The 21728-nt window shown below is 35.4% G+C and overlaps 1 protein-coding gene across 6 annotated transcripts in view; it reads right to left on the reverse strand.

The window, feature by feature from the left end:
- Positions 1 to 120: 120 nt before the first annotated feature.
- The window catches only part of NSD3 (nuclear receptor binding SET domain protein 3), a 179070-nt gene continuing 157462 nt past the window's right edge, over positions 121 to 21728 (reverse strand). For all 6 annotated transcript variants that reach the window (XM_007476363.3, XM_056813517.1, XM_056813515.1 and 3 more), the window contains 9 exons: positions 20313 to 20469; positions 16996 to 17198; positions 15098 to 15210; positions 14228 to 14497; positions 11328 to 11444; positions 9091 to 9232; positions 7827 to 7933; positions 6565 to 6769; positions 121 to 6026 (listed from right to left, as the gene is read on the reverse strand). In XM_007476363.3, the coding sequence (XP_007476425.1) occupies positions 5785 to 6026; positions 6565 to 6769; positions 7827 to 7933; positions 9091 to 9232; positions 11328 to 11444; positions 14228 to 14497; positions 15098 to 15210; positions 16996 to 17198; positions 20313 to 20469 (1556 nt within the window). In that variant the 3' untranslated portion in view covers positions 121 to 5784. The remainder of the gene's footprint in view (positions 6027 to 6564; positions 6770 to 7826; positions 7934 to 9090; positions 9233 to 11327; positions 11445 to 14227; positions 14498 to 15097; positions 15211 to 16995; positions 17199 to 20312; positions 20470 to 21728) is intronic.

A 21728-nucleotide genomic window follows, 5' to 3' on the forward strand; every position in this document is an offset into this window, starting at 1 on the left:
AATTTTTCTCGATTGCTGTAGGTCATGGCTGGATGTCGGGGGCATTCTGGGCCACTTATCTTTCTTTCTGCCCCCGTGAAACTAAAACGTGGAATTAATAGTAAAGACAAAACCAGATCCTTAACTTGGAACATTCAGAACAATTTATTGAAGTCAATTTCAAGCAAAATCTGTAATCCGTGGAATGTCATTAAAAACCTTTCCAAATGAATCCTCACAGAAGCAAAAAACATCTGAATTCCAAAGTATTTGTAAAATAAAAAAGGCAACATCTCAGTAAATATAATGTACAAAAATTATATGTTCCTACCATCAAACACATTCAATTCAGAAGGAAGATTAAATATTACAGGCAACTCTAAATACACTAGTCGGTAAGCTATCTATATACAGTTTAACCAAGCTTTACATGTTTCACACTATGCAATAGAACATAGGCCAAACAACCCCCCCCAAATATTGTATATCTCAAAGTCAATGGGGCAACATCAAGTCATGTCATAATACAGTAATGCCCCAGTGGAACATCCCCAAGGAAAGATAACACTAATTTATTAGTGTTAAGAGTTTCCATCCAAGTCACAGAAACTCATGTGAAAGAGATTGACTTTAGGGAATATTGATGGTTTCCTATTAAAGACTCAAGTGATTTCATTAAAAGAACATTTTCACAGAATCTACAAAATTTGTTACAGATAAAGTCTACAGAAAACAAATCTACAAAGATCATTATTACAGAGAAAGATCACATGGAAATGAAAATGGAGTTGTTTAGGTATCTGTGTTTATTGTGCAACATCATTCAATATGGGTACAAAAGGGCTTAAATTCTCACACCAATCCCAAATATACGTACATCCTTATGCAAAATCTCATTACTAGCCAGCTGTAATCATCATCATCTTGGTTATCAGTGGCAATATAATTTTTATATGAAAATGACACTACAAATGAGAAATACCAATTAAGATCAATGACAATCAAAGAAAATATCATTCAAGTCCATTTCTAAACTCTTAAAAAAAAAGTCCTTATAAAGGTCCAGTGCAAGGCCACCTGACCTATGCTCCAAAAGGACCCTAATAACAGTCTTTCTTTCCAGGAAGGAACTTTAGAAATGGTGGGCACTCCCACTCCAAAGAACAGGTTTATTCAATAAAAAACATATGAAAACATGAAAGATTGTGTGAATGGCTTTGGCAATTAAGACATTATTTTATCTTACTTTTGCTTATGTGGGAATGATTTTAAGGATCTTCATTATAGAGGCCACTATAGTTCACCAAAATTCTCTTTCACCCTTCCTTTAAACACAAACATATCTCAAGCACCCAAGTTTGTCACTCTGTAATGGACTATGATAGAAAACGGAAATAAGGTTCTGAAACATACAACTGATACATCCAGCATTTTAGGAGTGTAATGTAAGTATAAACATTTTTTGCTACACAAACACTTTACAGGGAAAGGGAGGAACAGAGAAGATTGATACAATGATGAAAATAAAGAACAGACATAGGGAATATTAATAAAATGTTGCTGGTGTCTTATGTAGTAGTCTCTTCTTAAGTGCATACATAAAATAAGGACATCTGCTTTGAAAATCCCACTTATACTACCCATAAGTTCACCGAAGTTAAGAAGGATAAAGAGACGTGGCTCCTAATTCTCAATGCAGTATACAAAACAATGCTTTCTACTTTATAAATAAAAAAAGTTGTAAAATAAGCATTTGAAGAGTTTCAAGTACTTACATTAAAAAACCTGAATTTGATGAGGCAGAGGTCTCAATGTTAAAGTGACTACTTCGTACCTGTAGTAAACATCATCTCCCTTACCTTGTTTCACCTCCCGCCCCTATACCTTGCCAGATAATAGCTTTCTTGCAAAGTTTCAGTATAAACAAATTTTGAATCCTTTTTAATATCTGCCAATTTATAGAAAAATGTGCCTATTTCCTATTCCACCTAAAAACAGAAGCCAGTTTCACTTTGTTTTGTTTCAAAAAGATCAATGATCTTCTTTGGGGTGGTTAAGATAAAGGAAAATATCTTACCTGATCTCTTAATAGCCTCAGTTCTTATGTATTTGGGGGATACTCAGACCAAATAATAGAATAAGAAGTAATTCAACTGGACAAGAGGAGGCAAATCTGTTCATACTAGCCATCTGATAAAAACCCTTAATGAAAATATAAGTTTTCAAGAACTTCTCAAATGGTAAGAATTAGCTCATTTGAATTCTCTTGTTTTTGTTCCCCATTAGAATGATATGTGGTAGCAATGCTAGTTTTAAAAGTGCAAAGAAAAGGTTTTGTTTTTGTAGATAACTGACCTCTGCATTAAGCAGCATAGAGATTACATTACTTTATAGATAACAACTTCTGTTGTACAAACTTCAGACCAGGGCATTTGGAAACAAGTTTGACTGTGGTCTGAACAGTGCAAGAAACTACAGGATGTAAAATTGTTGAGCATTCAAGCACCCTACTTTTCACAGTCCTCTGGGTGGTTAAGAATGCTTGAAGTTCCAATTTCTGAGTAGCTTTAGCTATAGGTCAGTATTTATGGGAACACTCTGATAACTTCCTTCTCTGTGGAGACAAGGGTGAAAAGACTGAGGGAAGATGTGCATACTATCTTTTTTGGGGGGTTTGGTTACATATCCTCTCAAAGGTGCTCACACACCAATCTTTACATGAATGATCTTGGAGTTCAGCTTCAAAACTCAAACCAGATCATTTCCTTAAAAACTCAGATGCATATTCAAGATAAACTGACAACATGCTTTAAAAAAATGTCACCTCCCACTCCTATAGCCCCATCTTTTTCAGAGTTTACAGAGCCACAAAGTTCACTTCTCTGCTTTGCACAGCTGCACTAGCACGAGTGCCAAGAATGAATATTTATCCTCACATTAACCAACTATTACTGTGAGTCAGACTTGACAACCAGCTCTTTGGCTCCCTGAAACTGGTTCAAGTCCTTTCCATTCATTCCATGCCACTTCATATTGTCCTGGGGAAGGTTCTCATTATTTTACCTTCAACCCCAACTGATTCAGATGTGAGTTTCATGCTAACAGTCAAAAATTATATCTTCCTTCAAAATTATTAGCATGAGGTAAAGCAGAAAATATAGAGCAAATGCTAGAACTTAAGAGGTTTTGCCTTGTTTGTTTCTTGTGAAATGGAACCACCATAACAAAATTTATACCACTGACTACTGATTTGAAAGTGACCCTCAAGGCACTCAAAACATTTTACTGAATAGTCTGGGTACAAGTATATACTTACTTGTACAACTCTTTTACCTTCTCTATAACCTCACACATTAAAGATGCATTAAAAAAGGTATGACCAGGAAAAAAGGAGACCTCCCCTTGGCACTGACACTAAAAAAGAATCAAACTCCTTTCTGAAAACCTATTTAAACATTCAGGTGTGCTCAATAAAAAAAAGATGCTATGTTTCTGTTGTGCTAAGCTGTCTAAAATAATAGCCTATGCTTTTCCATTAATTATGCCAACAAAGAAATCTTAGTACAGCTCTGCTACTCAAAGAGAGAAACAAACCAACAATGGGATACTATCAAGGAACCAAGTCTTTTGCAGTGTTCAGCACATCCTGGCTTACCATGTAAAATTCAATAAAATATTACTAAATAGTACTAAAGCCAAACACATTATTATACAAAATAAACATTAGATTTCCTGTTGGATGCTGTTGCAAAAGAAGAGTTATGTTTGGAATACTAAATGAAACCTTCCATATTTATAACCTTTTAAAAATGCAAATATATCACATACATATACAAAATTAAAAGTATGTCAAAACCTAAATATTATGAAATAATGTTAAAGGATATCAAAATGCATAAATGCTACAAAGCAAAATTTAGTGTATTTTGGTAAGCTGCCATTTATGTTAGTAGTGACTACAACCAGTGACAAAGAAAGCATTTTCCACTTAGCTCTTGCAACTGTGGCAATACTCAGGGAATTGAGTTTTATTAGAGTAATTAATTCCCTTAACCAAAAAGCAAATCAATTATAGGACCAGTAAGTCCTTTTGGGGAGTTGGTAATTTGAGTGCTTAAGGTAATCATAGTGTTCTATTTTCAAAAGATAAAATCCAGTACACATGCAGGTGTCCACGTACACATGTACGCACACAAGAGACACAAAACTGCATTTTCCTTCTTATTTTTAATTTTGTTTCAGTAAAGAGTGCTCTAAACTGATACAGAAAAGGTAATATGTACAATAGTACAATTGCCCAAGTATGGAAGGGATGAGGTGGATCTTTGTAGTTCTTGCTACTCAGCCAAAACTCTGAAGAAATTAACACAAGACACTTAAAACAATGATACTACCATGTCTTGTGCTATTTATTTAGTTGTTTCTTTATAGAGAAAATTGGGATACATATTCCTAGTAGCCTAAAAATTAATGAATTCCATGAGTAAGATAGATATCTTGGTATACTAGCAACTGTTTATATAAATCACAGCCAACAACTTTTGTTAACACTGACTTTCCTGGGAGCTTTCCCCAGATGATCTGTAAAGATCAAGTGCATTTATGTTATTGTTTCATACCCTGTGGAATTAGAAGTGCTGTTTGTTTCCTAACAGTGGGGGCAATGTTAAGTACTAAGATAACAATGAAAACTGCTTAAATATACCCTTTTAAATTCGTTCCAACACAACTAAGAAGAGTTACTTAAATACAATTCAAAGTACATCTGTGTATTTTCTACCAAGAAACATGGCTGGACTAGTCAAGCTAACAAAGGGAATATTTTAGTTAAGGTGAGGAAAGGGCTAAAAGGAAAAGGAAAAGGAAAAAGCCCATCATTCCTCTCTAGAACAGCTCATCATCTGCATACAGTAGAGATGATGGCCCTAGTAGAAGGCTTTGGGTTGGCTGCATCTCATCTTTTAATGCCCTACAACAGTGTGGCAATTTGGTAAAAGGACAGCTGTTCTTCCTGCCTCTTTATACCCACAGACAAATGTCATTTGTAAAAAATTAGCATCAACAAAAAAAGTGAGTAGAATCATCCTGTGGTTTTTAAAAAATAAAGTATTACATCCAGATCAATAACTTTAATAATCCTACTATGTCAGAGCCCAGAGAGGTACACTCAACAGAAAGAGGCATTTTGGGTATAGCCAGATTGACCACTCCCTCTTCTAAGACCACCAGAGGTCTGAAGGGTCACAAGGCATTAGCCTAAATTAATGTTTCATAAAAGTGTATGTAAAGGTAATTATACCCTTTTCTGGAGTATTCCAGAAATAGAGTCGAGTTCCTCCTCTCCCCCCTTTTTCTTTAAACACACTGATTTAACTAACTCACATTTCTCAAGATTTCTTAAAATTAAAATAAAGGAGTGGTGACTACTTTTCCCTTCTACACTCAGCAACATATTTTGAACTTGAACTTCCTATTACTAACATAAATGCATTTTTTCATTTTTCTTTTTTAAAGGCCAAGGTATATCTGTTTTTTAGCTGCAGAAGCACATTTAAGGGCAAGGAAAACATACAAAGAATTTAATCCTAACCCCCCTCCCCCCTTCCCCCCACCATAAATGAATCAAAATCCAGGCACCACTGTCTACCTCTGGCTGCCTGTATCATATAATTCCTCCATTCTAATTCCAAAGCCAGCTCAGGTGATAGACTAAGTACATTATGACAGTTTCTTCTCTTAACAATTTTATCACCTATTTACTTTTACCTTTTTTCTTCTTAAAAAACAAAACAAAACACTGTAAATTTATTCCTTCACTTCATCTCCAGGATCTTGTGGTTCCAATTTGCATCTTATCTTGTTCCAGTACTCTGGTGCCACAGGAGATTTGGGGTTATGTTTAGAGCAGCAGAGACGGCCTTCCAGTGTAGAGGGCACCAGAGCCCCTTTCTCATGATCTTTACAAAATGAACGTGGGCAGAACTCACAGAAAGAAACTGCAGAATTGCTGCATGTATCACACTGATGCCAGGGACATTCCCACTTGCCTGAAGTGGAGAGAAAGAAAATTCAGTTTCCTGCCTGTGTAGGTTACATGTTAGACTCATTTAAAATGTTATCACACCTTCACCTTCCTTCTCACTGGAGGCTAAGCCAACAAAGAGAACACTGAAGTATGGGCACATCCCACTGCCCCTAGGAATTGCGATCAGATAAAGAATGAGGTACTGGTTGTTCACAAAGAACCCAAATCTGTACTAAGGGAGAGGGTAACTTCATTTCTATCATCCATGATTTTACTTTTCATTCCCATGCGGGTCAGCAGTAACCTGTACTCTTGGGACTCCTTTGATCTTCATGTTGGAGGGTAGGCAGGGCAGCCATCTTTTCATTTCCCACCAGGCTGTACTTCAGCATGCCCCTGAGCCAGGTAACCCCCTCCCTTGCCTTTTTCCCTGTGTTGTCTTCCTCTGGTAGATCTCTCTACTTAATTATGGCTTGGCTAATTCTCAGGAAAGGTGGACACATTCTATACTCAAATGTAAATACACCTAACAGCAGGAAAAAAAAAAAACCAGTTCTCACCATATGGTGGCTGTGTCAGATTAAGGCATAGGAGGTGGTATGCTTTCGGACAGTCTTTTTTGTCACACATGACCAGCTCTCCTCCATCTCCACACTGAAAACAATAATCCTCATGCATCTGCTTCTGTTCTGTTTTGATTTTCCGTTTCTTCTGCTTCAACTTAGCATTTTTTGCTTTTTCTTCATTTGCTGACGCAAATGCCGTCTGGCAAGAAAAAAGTCACAGTATTGTCAATGACCAGAGAAAGAAGAGGAAACTTCAGATGGAAAATAAAAAGAAAACAAAGAAAACCTCACCATAGTCCCACATACATTTAAATTAAAAAGGCATTCAATTATCTAGAGAAATTTATGGTTGTTTTACTAAAAAGATGCTATATTCTTTTATTCTTATTGACTTTTGAGTGCTTTATTTTTATTTGGTGTTGCTTCTTTAATTACTCTGGTTCATTTTTTTATGGTTAACATGATTTCCTACCCAATTTGGTTGAGATAAGAGTTTCCTCCTTCTTTCTTTGAATTACAGTGGATAAGCTTTCAATAAAGGTTAATTAAAAAAAAATTTTGGAATAGCAAGTATATGACACAAAAAGGAGAAAGAAGTCCAGAGAAAATAGGTAGTTTGTCCTCTCTGACACTATCATTTGGTAGAAGTGGAATCTGAATTTAGGTATTTCCAAAACATATCTCTATCCTTTATGCAACACTGCCTCACAAACAAGAAATATTTCTGAAAATTCTGATGTAAAAAAAAAAGAAAATTGTTCAGGAATTTGCAAATTTAGTGAAGCCATAAAAAAAACACACCAAAAAATACAATTCCAACCCTTAACTCAAAAAACTTTACTGAAATGTCAGAAGTAGACAATGAAAACTTTACATTAATGTAGTCAATACTCTAAGAAGAAATGGTGTACCCCCCAAATTAGTGTCTCCTGTGATGGTCAAAAGGCTCCTGCTCCCTAGTTGGATGGGGATATGATTGGGGATGTAGACTCTAAACAATCACTGTATTGTAAATATTAATAATATGGGAATAGATCTTGATCAACAATACATGTAAAACCCAGTGGAATTGTTCATTGGCTATGAGAAAGGGGAGGAAAAAATATGAATCATGTAATCATGGAAAAATATCCTAAATTAATTAATTAAATACTATGGGGGAAAAAAAAAGACTCCTGCTCATTACCCTCTCTTTTCTATTCATTGTGCCTAAGAGCATTATCTTCCAGGCATCCTTTCTTCCCTGCACAACTGACCTTTGGACGAACTCCTAAAAAGCCGCTACAGTTGTCTGCTCCACAGTGACACTCAGTCCTACCATTGCCCAGGCAATCCAGGTTATAATTAAATGTTAGCTCCACCCCTGCAACATAAAGAAAGTAATCATCCACATGCAAGACATTCTTGAGGGAAGAAATGTCATCAGACACCCATTCAAAATTTAAAAAGAGACACAATTCAGATATAAAGAATATTCTTCCTTCTCAAGTCTCACCACATTAAAAACACTAGTAGAAAAAGAAAACAAGGAAAACACTTATGCCTACACATGGCTACAGCAAATATAAATATTGTAAAAAGAAGTGACATGCTCTACCCATAAACAGCTGGATATAATGCAGCCAGGACCAAGAGATCAAAAATCTATGCTCTAGAAAAAAATTCACTTAGTTTATTTTCTTTTCCAAAGCTGTCTCCCTCTTCAGTAAACAATCTCATGGTCATGAAACTACAGAGCACTGAATAACTTTTTGGAAGTTATATTGGATTAATTGGTACTAGCTGTAGTCACAAAGTTAGAATATGAGTTGAATAAGTATGGCTATCACATACTCCTATCAAGTGGGGATTTAAAGAAGGGTTCCCTAACTTTCAATAGCAAAAACGTAGTAATTCTTAATATTATGAATATATTTTTAAAATCTCATATCTTGGGCCAAAGATTATGTCTTCTTCACTTATTCCACAAGTTTTAGAAATTGAAAACCCAAGTTTCATCATTATGATACTTAGAGGAATGGGAGAATGAAAGGAACAGTTCTGTTTAAAGATGCTTTTTATATGCATAATTTGGAACAGATCAGTCTTTTAAAGAAACACTCAGCCAAAGTTAACACAGGCTAAATGCCTTTAGGATTAAAAAAAGCAGTAATTAAAATCTTATATAAATAGCTACAGATATCGGTCATAATTACTTAAGCAATTCTATGAGGATATGAGCAAGCACTGCATCTCAAAACCCATCACTTATCTCGAGATTCACTGTGCAGTCTTATTCAGGATGCACATGTTTGAATTCTTTGTAACTGTAATTTGATAGAATGTTACATTCAAAATAAGGGATACCTCAGAGATAGTTAGAATTTCCAGGCCTAAAAACAAAAATTTTAAACTATTTCTGGCTTCCTTCCCTCCTTTAAAAGGAAGACTAAGTTATAATGAAAGAGAAGGGGAAAAGAGGAAAAAGGAAAACAAAGAAAATAAGAAAAAACAAAGAAACACAGAGAAGAGCTACTTTACCTGCAGGAATATCACAAAGAGCAAAAAGTCCAACACGGATATCCCCATTCACTGTCCACTTTTGAGTTTCACAGTTTGGATTGCAACTATGGTTCATAAAGCGAGAGTAATTCCCTTTTGGGCCAGCATCAATTATACGGTCCTAAAACAAAAGAAAATCATTATTTACTTGAGATCATTTTGAGCCCCTCTTAGAAACACCAAACATAGCCCAAGATTCTTTTGTAGCAGATGTTTCCCCCACCTGCCTCTTTCAGAAACATTTCAAATTTAAGCATTCTATAAGAGGAGTAAGTATTTCACATTTCCATTAGAAAATAACCTAGTATATTATCTTTAAGGAATTGTGAAATAGTGCATGTTCAATTTAGTTTAGTGGTTTTTTTTTCCCTCTAGCATTTGGTCAAAATAAATACACTTATAATATTCAAAGATGTTTGGAAGTTCAACTGGAACAAGAATAGGTTATGAAAACTTCTTTAACCAGAAAACAATCTAAAGGACTGTTTTCAACAGTATTTACTATTGAGCATCTAGGAACTTGAGTAGGAAAGAGAGGAGTAGATTAAGAAAATAGTTAGATGACAATTTATGATGATATGTGGAAATTAAAATCTCAAAAATCATCAGTGAAGGGGGCAGCTGGGTAGCTCAGTGGATTGAGAACCAGGCCTAGAGATGGGAAGTCCTAGGTTCAAATCCGGCCTCAGCCACTTCCTAGCTGTGTGACCCTGGGCAAGTCACTTGACCCCCATTGCCTAGCCCTTACCACTCTTCTGCCTTGGAGCCAATACACAGTATTGACTCCAAGACGGAAGGTAAGGGTTTAAAAAAAAAAATCATCAGTGAGAACTTTCTTTGGAGGTATTTTAATTAAATTTATTTATTTAGAATATTTTTCTATAGTTATAAGATTCATATTCTTTTCCTCCCTTCTTCCTTCCCCCATCCTGGAGCTGACAAGCAATTCCATTAGGATATACATGTATCACTGTTCAAAACCCATTTGCATATTATTCATATTTATTTTAACACTAAAACACCAATCATATCCCTATGGAACTACATGATCAATTATTAAGTTTTTCTTCTGCTTTTCTGTTCCCAAAGTTCTCTCTCTCTGAATGTGGATAGCCTTCTTTCTCCCAAGTTCCTCTGGATTGTGCTGGATTCATTGTATTGCTGCTTGTAGCAAAGCCTAGTACATTTGATTGTGCCACAATGTTTCACTTTCTGTGTATAACACTCTCCTGGTTCTGCTCATTTTGCTCTGCATCAATTCCTGGAGGTCTTTCAGCAATCTTTTCGAGGTATTTTTGGACTGTGGATGGGAGAGATATATGTGTGAAGTAGGCTCTATGTCTTAAGAGACTGTCCCAAGGATAGATTACTTACTGCCTGGTGGCAGAGTTAAAGCACAGTGATAGAGAAAACCACAGAAAGTTCCAGGGAGGCTATACTTAAACACTGATGATTTGAACTCCCTGGATTTATAAAAATGAAATAAGTTGTATTGCCTTTGGAGTGCTGGGTAAACAGTTTCTTAAAAAAAAAAAAAGCACTGTTTCAAGGTGGCACTATCTGGCAAAAACTGATTTATATTTTAGATTATCATAAGAAAAAAATTCTTTAAAAAATATTTTCTAGGTTTTCTAAAAGGGATTTCTCCTCCCTTTACTAGGCTGGATTTTAGTCTTTGTTTTTGCCATTTTATTTTTTAGTGTGAACTTGGACATATCACTAATCCTTGCCTTGCTTTATCCATAAAAGGTGATAGCTAAATCAGATTCCGTTTGGAGATAAATGTGAAAGTACTTTCGAAAGGATAAAATATTATAGAAATGTAAGGTATCATTATTACTTCTAAGGGAATTACTGTATTACAATTTGTCATCATTACCCCAATGCTCCTTTATTAGCTTTAAAACTTGAGTGCATATTATACTTTAGAACTGTTGACTTTCTTGAAAATAAAATTTTAACCCCTTCTTAAAGTATTCAGGATCTCAAAAATTAATCTACTGAATCCTTGGTTCAATACACATCATGGGTAATAAAATTATGGTTCTTATCATTCTAGTTCAATTTTTAATCAAAGATACAATTTGGTTTTAATATTTATATATATAAATAAAATTAAATAAATTGGGTTCACTCCTATGAGTAAACAGCTTCAAGGCAGGACAATGTTAAGACCATCTTGTCTCAAAAGAAAGAAACCTTTTGTTTTTTCTTACCTTGGTAACTGTTAACATATAAAAATTAGTTATGCTGTTCTCATGAGCACGTTTGATTCGCAATCTGCATTCTTCTTCATCAATTAATTCACCAACATATTCATTTACAAATTCACCCTACCCAGAATAAGAAAAACACAAAGAGTATATTATAGTGATGCTCCTAAAAGAAGGACACAACTGAAAATCAAAAGAGATTCCATAAAGAACAATGAAATAATGCATAAAGTGAAACTTCAGTTACAGAAGGATGAATGGATTTCAATTTGGCTATTTTTCAAACAAGTCCTAGGAGTGATAAATCATGTGGAGTAGTAGAAAGTTTGAGGACTATATATTTATAAATTGTGTGAATATTGTAAGTAAATCACCAGACCTTGGCTTCCTCAGTTGTAAATTGGGCATGACAATATTGCCTAGATTACATATCTATTGGGATGAAAGTACTATAAAACAATGAGCTTTTATTATTATTATTATTCCTAAAATAGAGCCATAGGTAACAAACTAATTTTCTCCACCATAAAGTAAACATTACTTCAAAAAAGATACATGCCAAATAAACACAGTGGTACTCGCTTTACAAGGGGACAATCAGAGAATTAATTAGTACATCAGTCTCAATGGCATGTATTGTTTGAAATTTTCAGCACATAAAGAGATGGCTGGGGTTGAGGGTACATGACCCCGTTGTAGAATTTAGCTCACATTTCCTGGTTTCAGTAAAGTATTAACTTGCTAAAGTCCATTTAACTGAACTGACAAAAACAAAGATAACCCGAGATAAATACTGACATATTCCTCATAACATTTTCTCTAACCAAATCCTGCTGTTCTGGTGATGGTCTATGCCATCTGCTCAGCAGCAACATTTGTATAGTACATCAGCACTTTACAAAGATCTCACTTCATCCTTCTCTTGGAAGGCAGGTGCTGTAATTATTAACATTTTACAGATATGGAAATTGGGACAGAGAAAAGTTAAGTGACTTGCCCAGGATCACACTGCTGGTGTCTGGGGTTGGAACTGAATTGAAGTCTTTCACACTTCAGTTCCAATGCTCTATCCTCTGCACTACATCACTGCCTCAACAGACAGGGGGACAATAGCACCCACTGATGAATAGAGAGGTTAAATCGAGCCAATCTGAAAATAGTTGCTAAGCAAATGATGGAATAATTGACTCATTCCCTTGGCCCTAGAGATTCAGGAGAAGCTCCCTCCCTATGTAACATAGGACATTTTCCCACCCCTCACCTCCTATCTCTTATTTCTCCACTCCCCTTTTATTTAAAAATGTATTTAAGTTTTGGACCCCCATTTGTAATGCTCCTCTTATAAAAACTATGTACAGTGTTGTTTTGCTTAATATTTTGTTCCTGTAGAAATAGTTGATGACATTACATTAAGGATGATTCTAGCAGAGATAGCCATTATACAGTGGAAAGTGTGTTGGATCTAGAGTCAGAAGATCTAGACTGAAATGCAGGTTCTGCCAACTAATATCTGAGTGACCCTGGTATGTAACTTCATCTCTCTGGGCCTCAATGTTCGTGTTGAAATAGACAAAACAACCTCAAAGGTACCTTTAACTTTTAAGTCTATGACACTGCGTTACTAGAGGAAACGTGGGTAACAATGGATACTGAAGGTCACATGGACTTAAAAATATCAATCTATCATTCTCCTTGGGAGTTACACTGCTAGCAAAGTTTGTTTTAGTCTTCTTGGCTTACCAGAAACTGTTATTAATCTTGGGAAAGCTGGTAAACAGTTATTTTTAAAACTGGCCTCTGCTACTTTTAAAAATTAATTGCCTTTGAAGGGGTAGCTAGGTTGACCAATGGATAGAGGGCAGGGCCTGGAGTCAGGAGGATCTGGATTCAAATCTAACCTCCTCATTCACCTCCTACTTGTGTAAACCTGGGCAAGTCATTTAACCTTAATTGCTTAGCCCTTGCTATTGTTCTGCCTTCAGATCCATACTTGTGTTGATTAAAATAAAAGATAAGGGTTTAGCATCACACATGTTTAATGAGTGAATTATTCAAACTGAAACCCTATATCTCTTCCTTCTCTATTCTACCCTCTCCCTAGTAGATACAGGCCATTTTTTCTATTGATAATTTCCTGGGGGTAGTAATGGCTAAAACAATATTCATCACTGGATGGCTAACCTTCTGGTGAGAAGGCTCTTCACATTCAGTTACATTGGTCTTCAGATAAAAATAGTCTATTCATTGACATTTCATGGAGTATGAAGAATCAAATTAAGATTTATAAAACCAACCACCTTTAATTCTCTTTACAAATGGAAAGTATTTCAACAGGAACAAAAGGTCAGTGGCTTTCTGTGTCATAATCTAAGTATCATTCAATTGCCAGCCTTTTCTCACTTATCCTTTTTTGCCATAAGACTTCAAAATTGACATGATTTCTAGATATGGATACTTTCTCCACCAATGCAGATTAGAACTTCTCCACAACTTAGGAACTGGTCATAAAGTCTTGGTCTGGGAAACCTTTTAGGGAACAAGCCTCTCTGCTTTTAGCCAAATGAGCCTTAGAAAGGCAGTCTGTCACCAGATCTGTACTCCAACCTTTCCACTAAAGTAGAACCTGTCACAGTTTATACCCCATAAGCACAATTTCTAAGAATTCAGGGTTGCCTCCATGCAAATCTATAACTTTGTCAACAAGCATTCATCAAGTAGTTATGATATGCCAGCATGAGGTGTGGATCTGGGGGGGGGGTGCTAAATTTGTAACCTGAGTTAATCTTTAATATTTTATAAATTCTCTGTTTTTAACTCCAGATAGCAAGTATTCTTAGTTTACCAAGAAAGCCCAAACTCATACAAGTTCCAATTCTATACACTTTATTCTCAAATGAGACCACCTTCTTGATGCTCCTTTTGGTCCGCAGGCCCCAGCCGCGTCTCTCTGTCTTGATAACTTCTGCATCTGGATAGAGCCTTTTCGTGAAGCACTGGTTCTGGCACCGGTCCCCAGCTGGGCATACTTGAGGGTGACATTCATACTGCAACATGCGATTTAAGCATTCTGACTCCAGGCCACAAGGGTTTTCATCAGCAGGCTTGCAATTACAGCGAGGGATCTCGGACAGGTCAGCCACTTGGATCTGAACCTTCCCTATCACTTTGTTAGCCTAGAAAATAAAACCAGAAACAAGATGGATATGAAAGATGAAAATGAGTTGTCAAAGCACTGGAAAAGAGATTATTTTAGGCCTGGTCTTATCTTTGCTGACTTACTTTGTGACTTACTTACTTTGAGAAAGGGTTTTAGTAAATCTTGGGTGCTCACTTAAAAATCAAGGTTAACCTGTTTTCTGTACAAGTTAACTGGAATTTTATGGGCATAAACAAAATAATTTATGTGAAAGTGCTTTGGGCTTTTTGGAACCAAAATGTTATAAAAAAACAAGATAATGTCATTACTATGTGAATGAAGGCTGGCTGGTGAAGTGAAAAATTATGTTTTGCTTATTATATGCCACATTCTAGGTATCCCAGAAGGCTTTTGTGTTTTCAAAGATTTCATTCTCATTATGATGGTCCATCAGTGTGGCTTGTGGCTCTCATTTGATGTTAAAAGGAGCATAGAGAATTGTCATTAAAGTGCTTAAAATTAACATATGAGACCAAGTGACAATTAGCAGAAGCCATCAGAAGAGAGTTCTCATGCGATCATTATGAAAACAGTGTCCATCTGGCTAGAGTCAATTTGCCTAAAGGGAAAGACTTACTTTAATGTGCTTGTAGGGTGGGGGTTTTCTTGAATTTCTTTCCAACTCCAGGGCTTCTTTATTTTCTCTTTGTGCTTTCAGTTCATGGAAACGTTTTGCTGCTTCCTCAAGTGCTATACAACATCAAACAAACAATGCACATAAACAGATGTTAAATGGGGTTTTAACACTATTTTCTCACTTCTTGGAGGCTAATAACCCCCCCCCCAAGATTATATACTCTAGAATTTCTAGCCCATAACCAACTATACTTATAATTAGGGATGTAAGTCATTAATTGTGCCTAAAACTAGATGTTCAATCTTTTAGAAGAGAGCTGATCTGAGAAACTTCAGTTAGCACGAGTCACTGCAAGACCAGTAAAGTTTACTACCTTAATCTAGATTTTGTTTGCCTGGGAAGTCAAAGCTTCCTGGAAATCAGACAGTTGTAGGATTAGAGGGGAGCAATTCACTGATATTCCATTTAGTCTAAAGAGTTTCTTTTGAGCAATAGAATCAAGACCCCTTGGAAATAACCTAACTATTGTCCACAGGGTATGGAGAAAAAATTAGGAGCATAGGCTATTATAATATAGTATAGTTTCATTCAAATACATTTAAAAATTCATGCTTGTAAAGGGCACTTCAACATATTTCTAACAATGATAAGTTTAAGAGGGGAGGGAATACAATGTTGTTGTTTTTTTTTAAGTTTCTATTTGGCCCTGTTTATCAGCTATATAAAACAAAGCAAGATGGCCACTTCCTTTATTTTCCTAGCTGGTTTAATTTAATTTCATTACAATTTAACATAATTAAAAACACTTTTTAAAAAAATGACATATTTAATATATAACATTCAGGTAACGTATCTACTGTGAATGTATTATTATGAACCCATTACTTATTACCAAAAAACATTCTCTATAATAGAGAGGTGGAGAAGTGATGTATAAACAATTCTTAAAATAGGAATTGCAACTACATGAAGGAATGTTCCAAGGCACTAATAAGAGAAATGCAAACCAAAACAACCTTGAAGTTTCACCTTACACTTAGCCAACTAGTAAAGATGACAAATTAATGGAATGGTCAATTATGGAATTCTTATGGAAAAATAGGTAAATCAACACATTGTTGGTGGAGCTGCAAACTGGTACAACCATTCTGGAAACCCATTTGGAATCATGCAAATAAAGTAATTAAAATGTCCATAGACTACAAAGCCTATATCCCAAGGAGATATTTAACAAAAAGGAGAGTTTTAAATACAACAAAATATTTACAGTGTGGCATTTCTGGAGTAACAAAGTGCTTGAAACAAAGTTGTTTGATGCGTATTGAATGGAAAATAGCAAAACAAATGGTGGTACAAATGACAAACATGATGAGTACATAGAAGCACAGAAAGACTGACATAAACTGATGCAAAATGGTGTAAGCAGAGCCAGGAAAACAACATACAAAATGATTCCAACAACGCACAGGGAAAAGAACAATCACTATAAAACAATAAAAAAATGAGTCTTACAAAATGATAAAAAGCAAGCATAAATATGTGAGAGTGAAGGATTCCTCCCCACATTGTTCTGAAGAGGCAAGGGGGCCAAGATGGAGAATATTGTAGGTAATGTCAGATTTTTTCAATGTGTTGATCAGTTTTGTTGACCCTTTTCTTTTTTTCTGATTTAAAAAATTCTTTACCATAAGTGATGGCTCTCTGAGACAGAGGAAGGATATGGGAGGAAATGGTCAATGTAAAACAAAAGGCTCTCAGTTTAAAAAAAAAGACAGTCATTATAAAAAATTCTGATATCTAATAAGATGATTGTTACTGTTATGAAAATTAGCAAATGCTGGGTAGTCTTTATTTCTGGAGTCCTGGTTTTAAGCCATGGTAAACATTACCCGATTTACCTTTTTTGAAGGTCTTGTTAATACTAGTTTGCCCCTCAGCAAAGCTTTTGTCTCCTTCGACATAAGGGAACACTCTGCCCTGGTGTACCCAATAGTAGTCATGAGAACCAAAGAAGAACACAGGAAAGTCCCCCAAGTCATGTTTAAGGCCTTGGATGTTAAGAGGCACGGACCTGGGATTGCAGATCTCTGCTGGCCACCACCTAGAAACAAAATCGATTTTAGATAAAATACATGGGCCATAAGAAGAGAAACCACATAATTATTACTTCAAGCTTGGTGGAAGAAAAAAGGGATAGGGATATGGACTAGACCTGTGATTTCATTAGTATAGGGAACTCCCAGATGAGGAAACTCCCTCTCCCAATGCAGGTCGGCACCTTCTCTGCAACTTATAGTCTTAGAGAGTTGCCCAGAGCACTGAGAGGTTAAGTGACTTGCCGAGGGTCACACAGCCAGTATGTGTCAGAGGCAGGACTTGAACCCAGGTCTTCCTGGCTCCTAGGCCAGCTCTCTATCCACTACGCCACGCTGCCTCTCCTAGGGGAAAAAAAAAAAGAAAAGTTATATAATTCATAAATTTTGTTTAGGTCCTAATAGCATAAAAAGGCTTTACTGGTCTTTAATCTTGCTTAAAGTATGAAATTCTGAAAAAGTAAAGTTTAGAATTTTTTATAGTGAACAAGGAGAGGACAAGATGGGAAAAGCTGGGCCTTGTATGTTCAATATCATTTCAATAGACAAGAAGTCAGGTTTTTTTTAGGCTTTTTCTTAGAGAAACAAACAGTCCAACTGTTTGTTCTTTTATAACACAAGTGAACACGACTATTAATGGATTCATTTTGAGAATGAATGAGTTGGAGCCACTCAAAAGGTGTGGCAAGGCCAATTTTCTTCGATACTACCCGTCCTTCTAAGACATTTTCTGAATCTTCAGTCACTTGAGGATATATATCTTTTGGTCAAATGTGCAATGTTTTGCACCAAACTGTACTTCAGAATTTAATTCAATATTAAGTGGTCTTAATCATGGTTCTTCAATAAATTGGAGTCTGTAATAAAATGAAGGCAAAAATGCCTTATGCAATGAAGACTGAATACTCAAGCAACAATTAAACGAAACCATCTGTAGAAGAATTTGATGGCTTCCAGCAACCGGAAAGTCAAGAGATAGAAGAAGCTAAGAAAGCCCAGCCTCAGGCACACTTATATGGCTATTTGACCTACATGAAATCATGAAAGTCAATCATGGATACACAAAACAGTTTTTTGGGCACTGTCTTCTTTTTCATAGTCATATGTTTAAAAAACCTTAACAAGTACCTTGGTGAATACTGAGCTAGTTACAAGGCTGCATTCCTCAATAGACTATACAGAACCTGTGTAGTCAATGACTACTTTGGAATTTTTCCTGGATCCTGTATTAGTTAAAAATTACAATAAGAATTGGTGCCCAATTCAAGAAAACAATACTTTCTGAAGTCACTATTTAGTTTACCCCTGAAGCAGTTTGTGAAATAGATATTCTAAATATATTTTATTTCTAAAAATCTTTAACTATTTGCTAGGTTGCAGGAGTCACTAAGGGATGGTCAACTCCCAACCAAGAGGAGCTAGATCACAAATATCTCAGGATTTGTTACATTATCTTCCATTTTATTCCCATGGAAGCTCTGAATTGAGCCTTGCTGCTCACAATAAGCAGTTTCATGTAGCCTAGCTGGATCAGACTAGCAAAAAAGTACATAAAGGGCTAATTCAGGATGAAGTGTCGAAGTTTTTCCAAAACATACAAAAAAGAATTTGCCTGGATAGAAAAACATATTGGCAATGATCACATTTGAGTCACTGCTTTGAGTTTCCTTCAAATTTATTCAAAGATTTTTGGGTTTTGGGGTGGGGGGCATTCTCAACCAAGTGCCTTATGATTGATCTTCACTGATCATTACATTTATGAGTTTTAAAAAGCTAAAGTAAATTAGAAGATGGGCTTATAATCTAAGCAAATATAGGAAAAGAGTAAGCCTCATTAAAAATTACTTTGTAATAAGGTCAGTTAATTCTAGTATTCTGTTCTGCTACTTACCACCTTTGTGACCTTAGGTAAATAATTAAAAGGTAAAATCTTAGTAATAAATTTTGTCCTGGTGGCACTCTGCAATGGTTAATAATATCTATTTCTTTAATAAAATTATAAACACAAGTCTTAAAAGCATGGCACAGTGGGAAGATCACTGATTTTGGAGTCAGAGAAAATAGGTTTAAATCTCAATCTTATTTAATAATACCTGTGAGACCTTGGGCAAGTCATGTCACCTCTCCAGGTTGCAGTTTCTTCAGCTGTAAATTGAAATGGCTGGAACTTATGAACTCTAAGGTCCTTTGCAGCTCTAAATCTCAAATCCTATTGAGGTGCAATGTGTGTAGCATGGATTTTCAATTTATATGATCTAGTTATTTATCCATTTTGAAAAGCAATTAAAAGTCAGGCTTTGGAATCTTGTACAATAGAGGAAATACTATCTATTTCTCTCTTCCTTACTTTAGCAAGACTAAAAGGTTCTTTCAAAATCATGTGTATCTATCTATCTATCTATCTATCTATCTATCTATCTATCTATCTATCTATCTATCCACATACACTACCATCAAATTCTTAATACTTTATTATAGTATATATACATATATATGAAATATATAATATACTTTAATACTTTCCTTCATACACAAAGAATCAAAGCATTTAGAGTCTCTAGTTAGAATTGATTTAGATATAGGCTTAGAAGTGTTATGAACACAAATAGATTTTTATAATTGGTTCTCCAGACAGATCTGAACTTCTGGAACTGGAAATAACAGAAATCTCTATCAACAACAACAAAAAACCCCTTAACCATCTTTATCCCCCCTCGCCCCCTAACTGTAATAGAACTTATTTTAAAAAGGCAACTCTTGGAGAAGCTAGGTAGCTTAGCTCAGTGGATAAAGAGAACCAGGACAGGATACAGGAAGTCTTAGGTTCAAATCTAACCTCAGATACTTCCTAGCTGTGTGATCCTGAGCAAGTCACTTAACTCTAGTTGCCTAACCCGTACTGCTCTTCTGCCTTAGAATCCATACTTGTATCCATTTTAAGGCAGAAGGTAAGGGTTAAAAAACAACAGCTCTCTTAAAAAGTTAAATAAAAATGTTGAATATAACTCATGTTTATCTTGTCTTTAGAAAAAGAATTCTATGTAGTTCTAATCAATAATCTGGTCAGATTAAAAACCTAAATCTGAAAAGTGGCATAATTTCTCTTTTCCTTAGAAACTTGCCTGTAGTTTCCCAACTTGACCCAAACAATCTGCTTGTAATGGAGTTTCTTGCCAGCTTTACAGTCATTACAATTCCAACAGCCCTCTGGCATCTCTATATTGAGGCATTCCGGGTGGAAGGAAGCTGGACACGATTCACAACACAACAGTTTTCCACCTTAAAATAAACAAATAGCCTTAATAACTGACAAAAGGAAAAAAGAAAAATGAGGATTTAACTTCAATTCATTACATTGCCTAATGTCAGACTTTAACAGTAAAGAAAGGGTTCAGATCATTGTCATAGTAATGGCTCAAAAGAGAAAACAAACAGGTTTGCCTATTGCTATTCTTCCTTGGGACAGGGGGAGACTGTCACTCTAACACTGGATTAAAAAACACAACATATCAAAAATGATACATTTTACATGCAAAACCTAGGATTTAATGTGCCTGTTAAGTACTAAGTCAAAGAGATGAAAACATAATAGCCAAATGGTAACAAAAAAAACATTTAGAGTGGGCAAATTTGAGTAGAAGTTTCTTTTTTGTTGGTGGTATAGCTTTTTATATTGTTATAAAGCCTTATTTTGCTATTCTAAACCCCGTAGGACTTTGGGTAACTAATTTCTTTCACAATAAGTTAATGGGCATGAAAAGTAGCCTCTTGGTTGCTTCGTAGCACTTTTCTGCTTCCATTTTTCAAAACACAAAAAAAGCAAAAAGGAGGATATCTTCTCAAATTTGTGATGTAACATTGTTCATTTTTTATTGACAGTGAAGTTCAACCAATTTTTAAGAGTATAAACATATTAAAAAAACAATGTGGAATGAAGTGGTAACAGAAGGAATTGTCTCTCACCTACTGCCAGTCAGAAGACCTGTGTAAGGGCACAAAATTACCTTAGGGTGAAGAACAAACCAAGTGTAATAAAGAAAATCTAAACTTAAAATGATTTGTTTTGGTTTGTATAATCTTATAAGCCTTTAAAGTGAACACTGATGTAAAGGGAAAAAAAATTCACCTTCAACGGACTACAAAATTCCCACTATAACTGTATTTATGACAACATTTATTTAACATTATTACCTACTGTGTTGTAGTGGGACCTGGAGCCTCATTGCAAAAAATCTAGGCAAGCTATGAAATAGCTTTATAAAACTGCATCATCCAATCTTTTGATCTTGTCCACCTTATACTTGTAATTCTTTTAACTGATAATTTATTTACTGTATTTTCTCTACTAAAAGCCTTAAATTCAATTATTTAGTGTTAGCTCCATTTATTTAAAACTTGAACAATTAGCCTAATTCTCCAGTTTTTGATATTGTAAGTTGGAATGTCATCACTAAAGTAGGGAATTTCTCTATTTTCTTATACAGAAATAGTAAATTTCAATCCTTCCTCCCTCCCTCCAACAGACATAGACAATCAAG

The sequence above is a fragment of the Monodelphis domestica genome, chromosome 1, assembly GCF_027887165.1.
Source record: "Monodelphis domestica isolate mMonDom1 chromosome 1, mMonDom1.pri, whole genome shotgun sequence".
Taxonomy (NCBI): Eukaryota; Metazoa; Chordata; class Mammalia; order Didelphimorphia; family Didelphidae; genus Monodelphis; species Monodelphis domestica.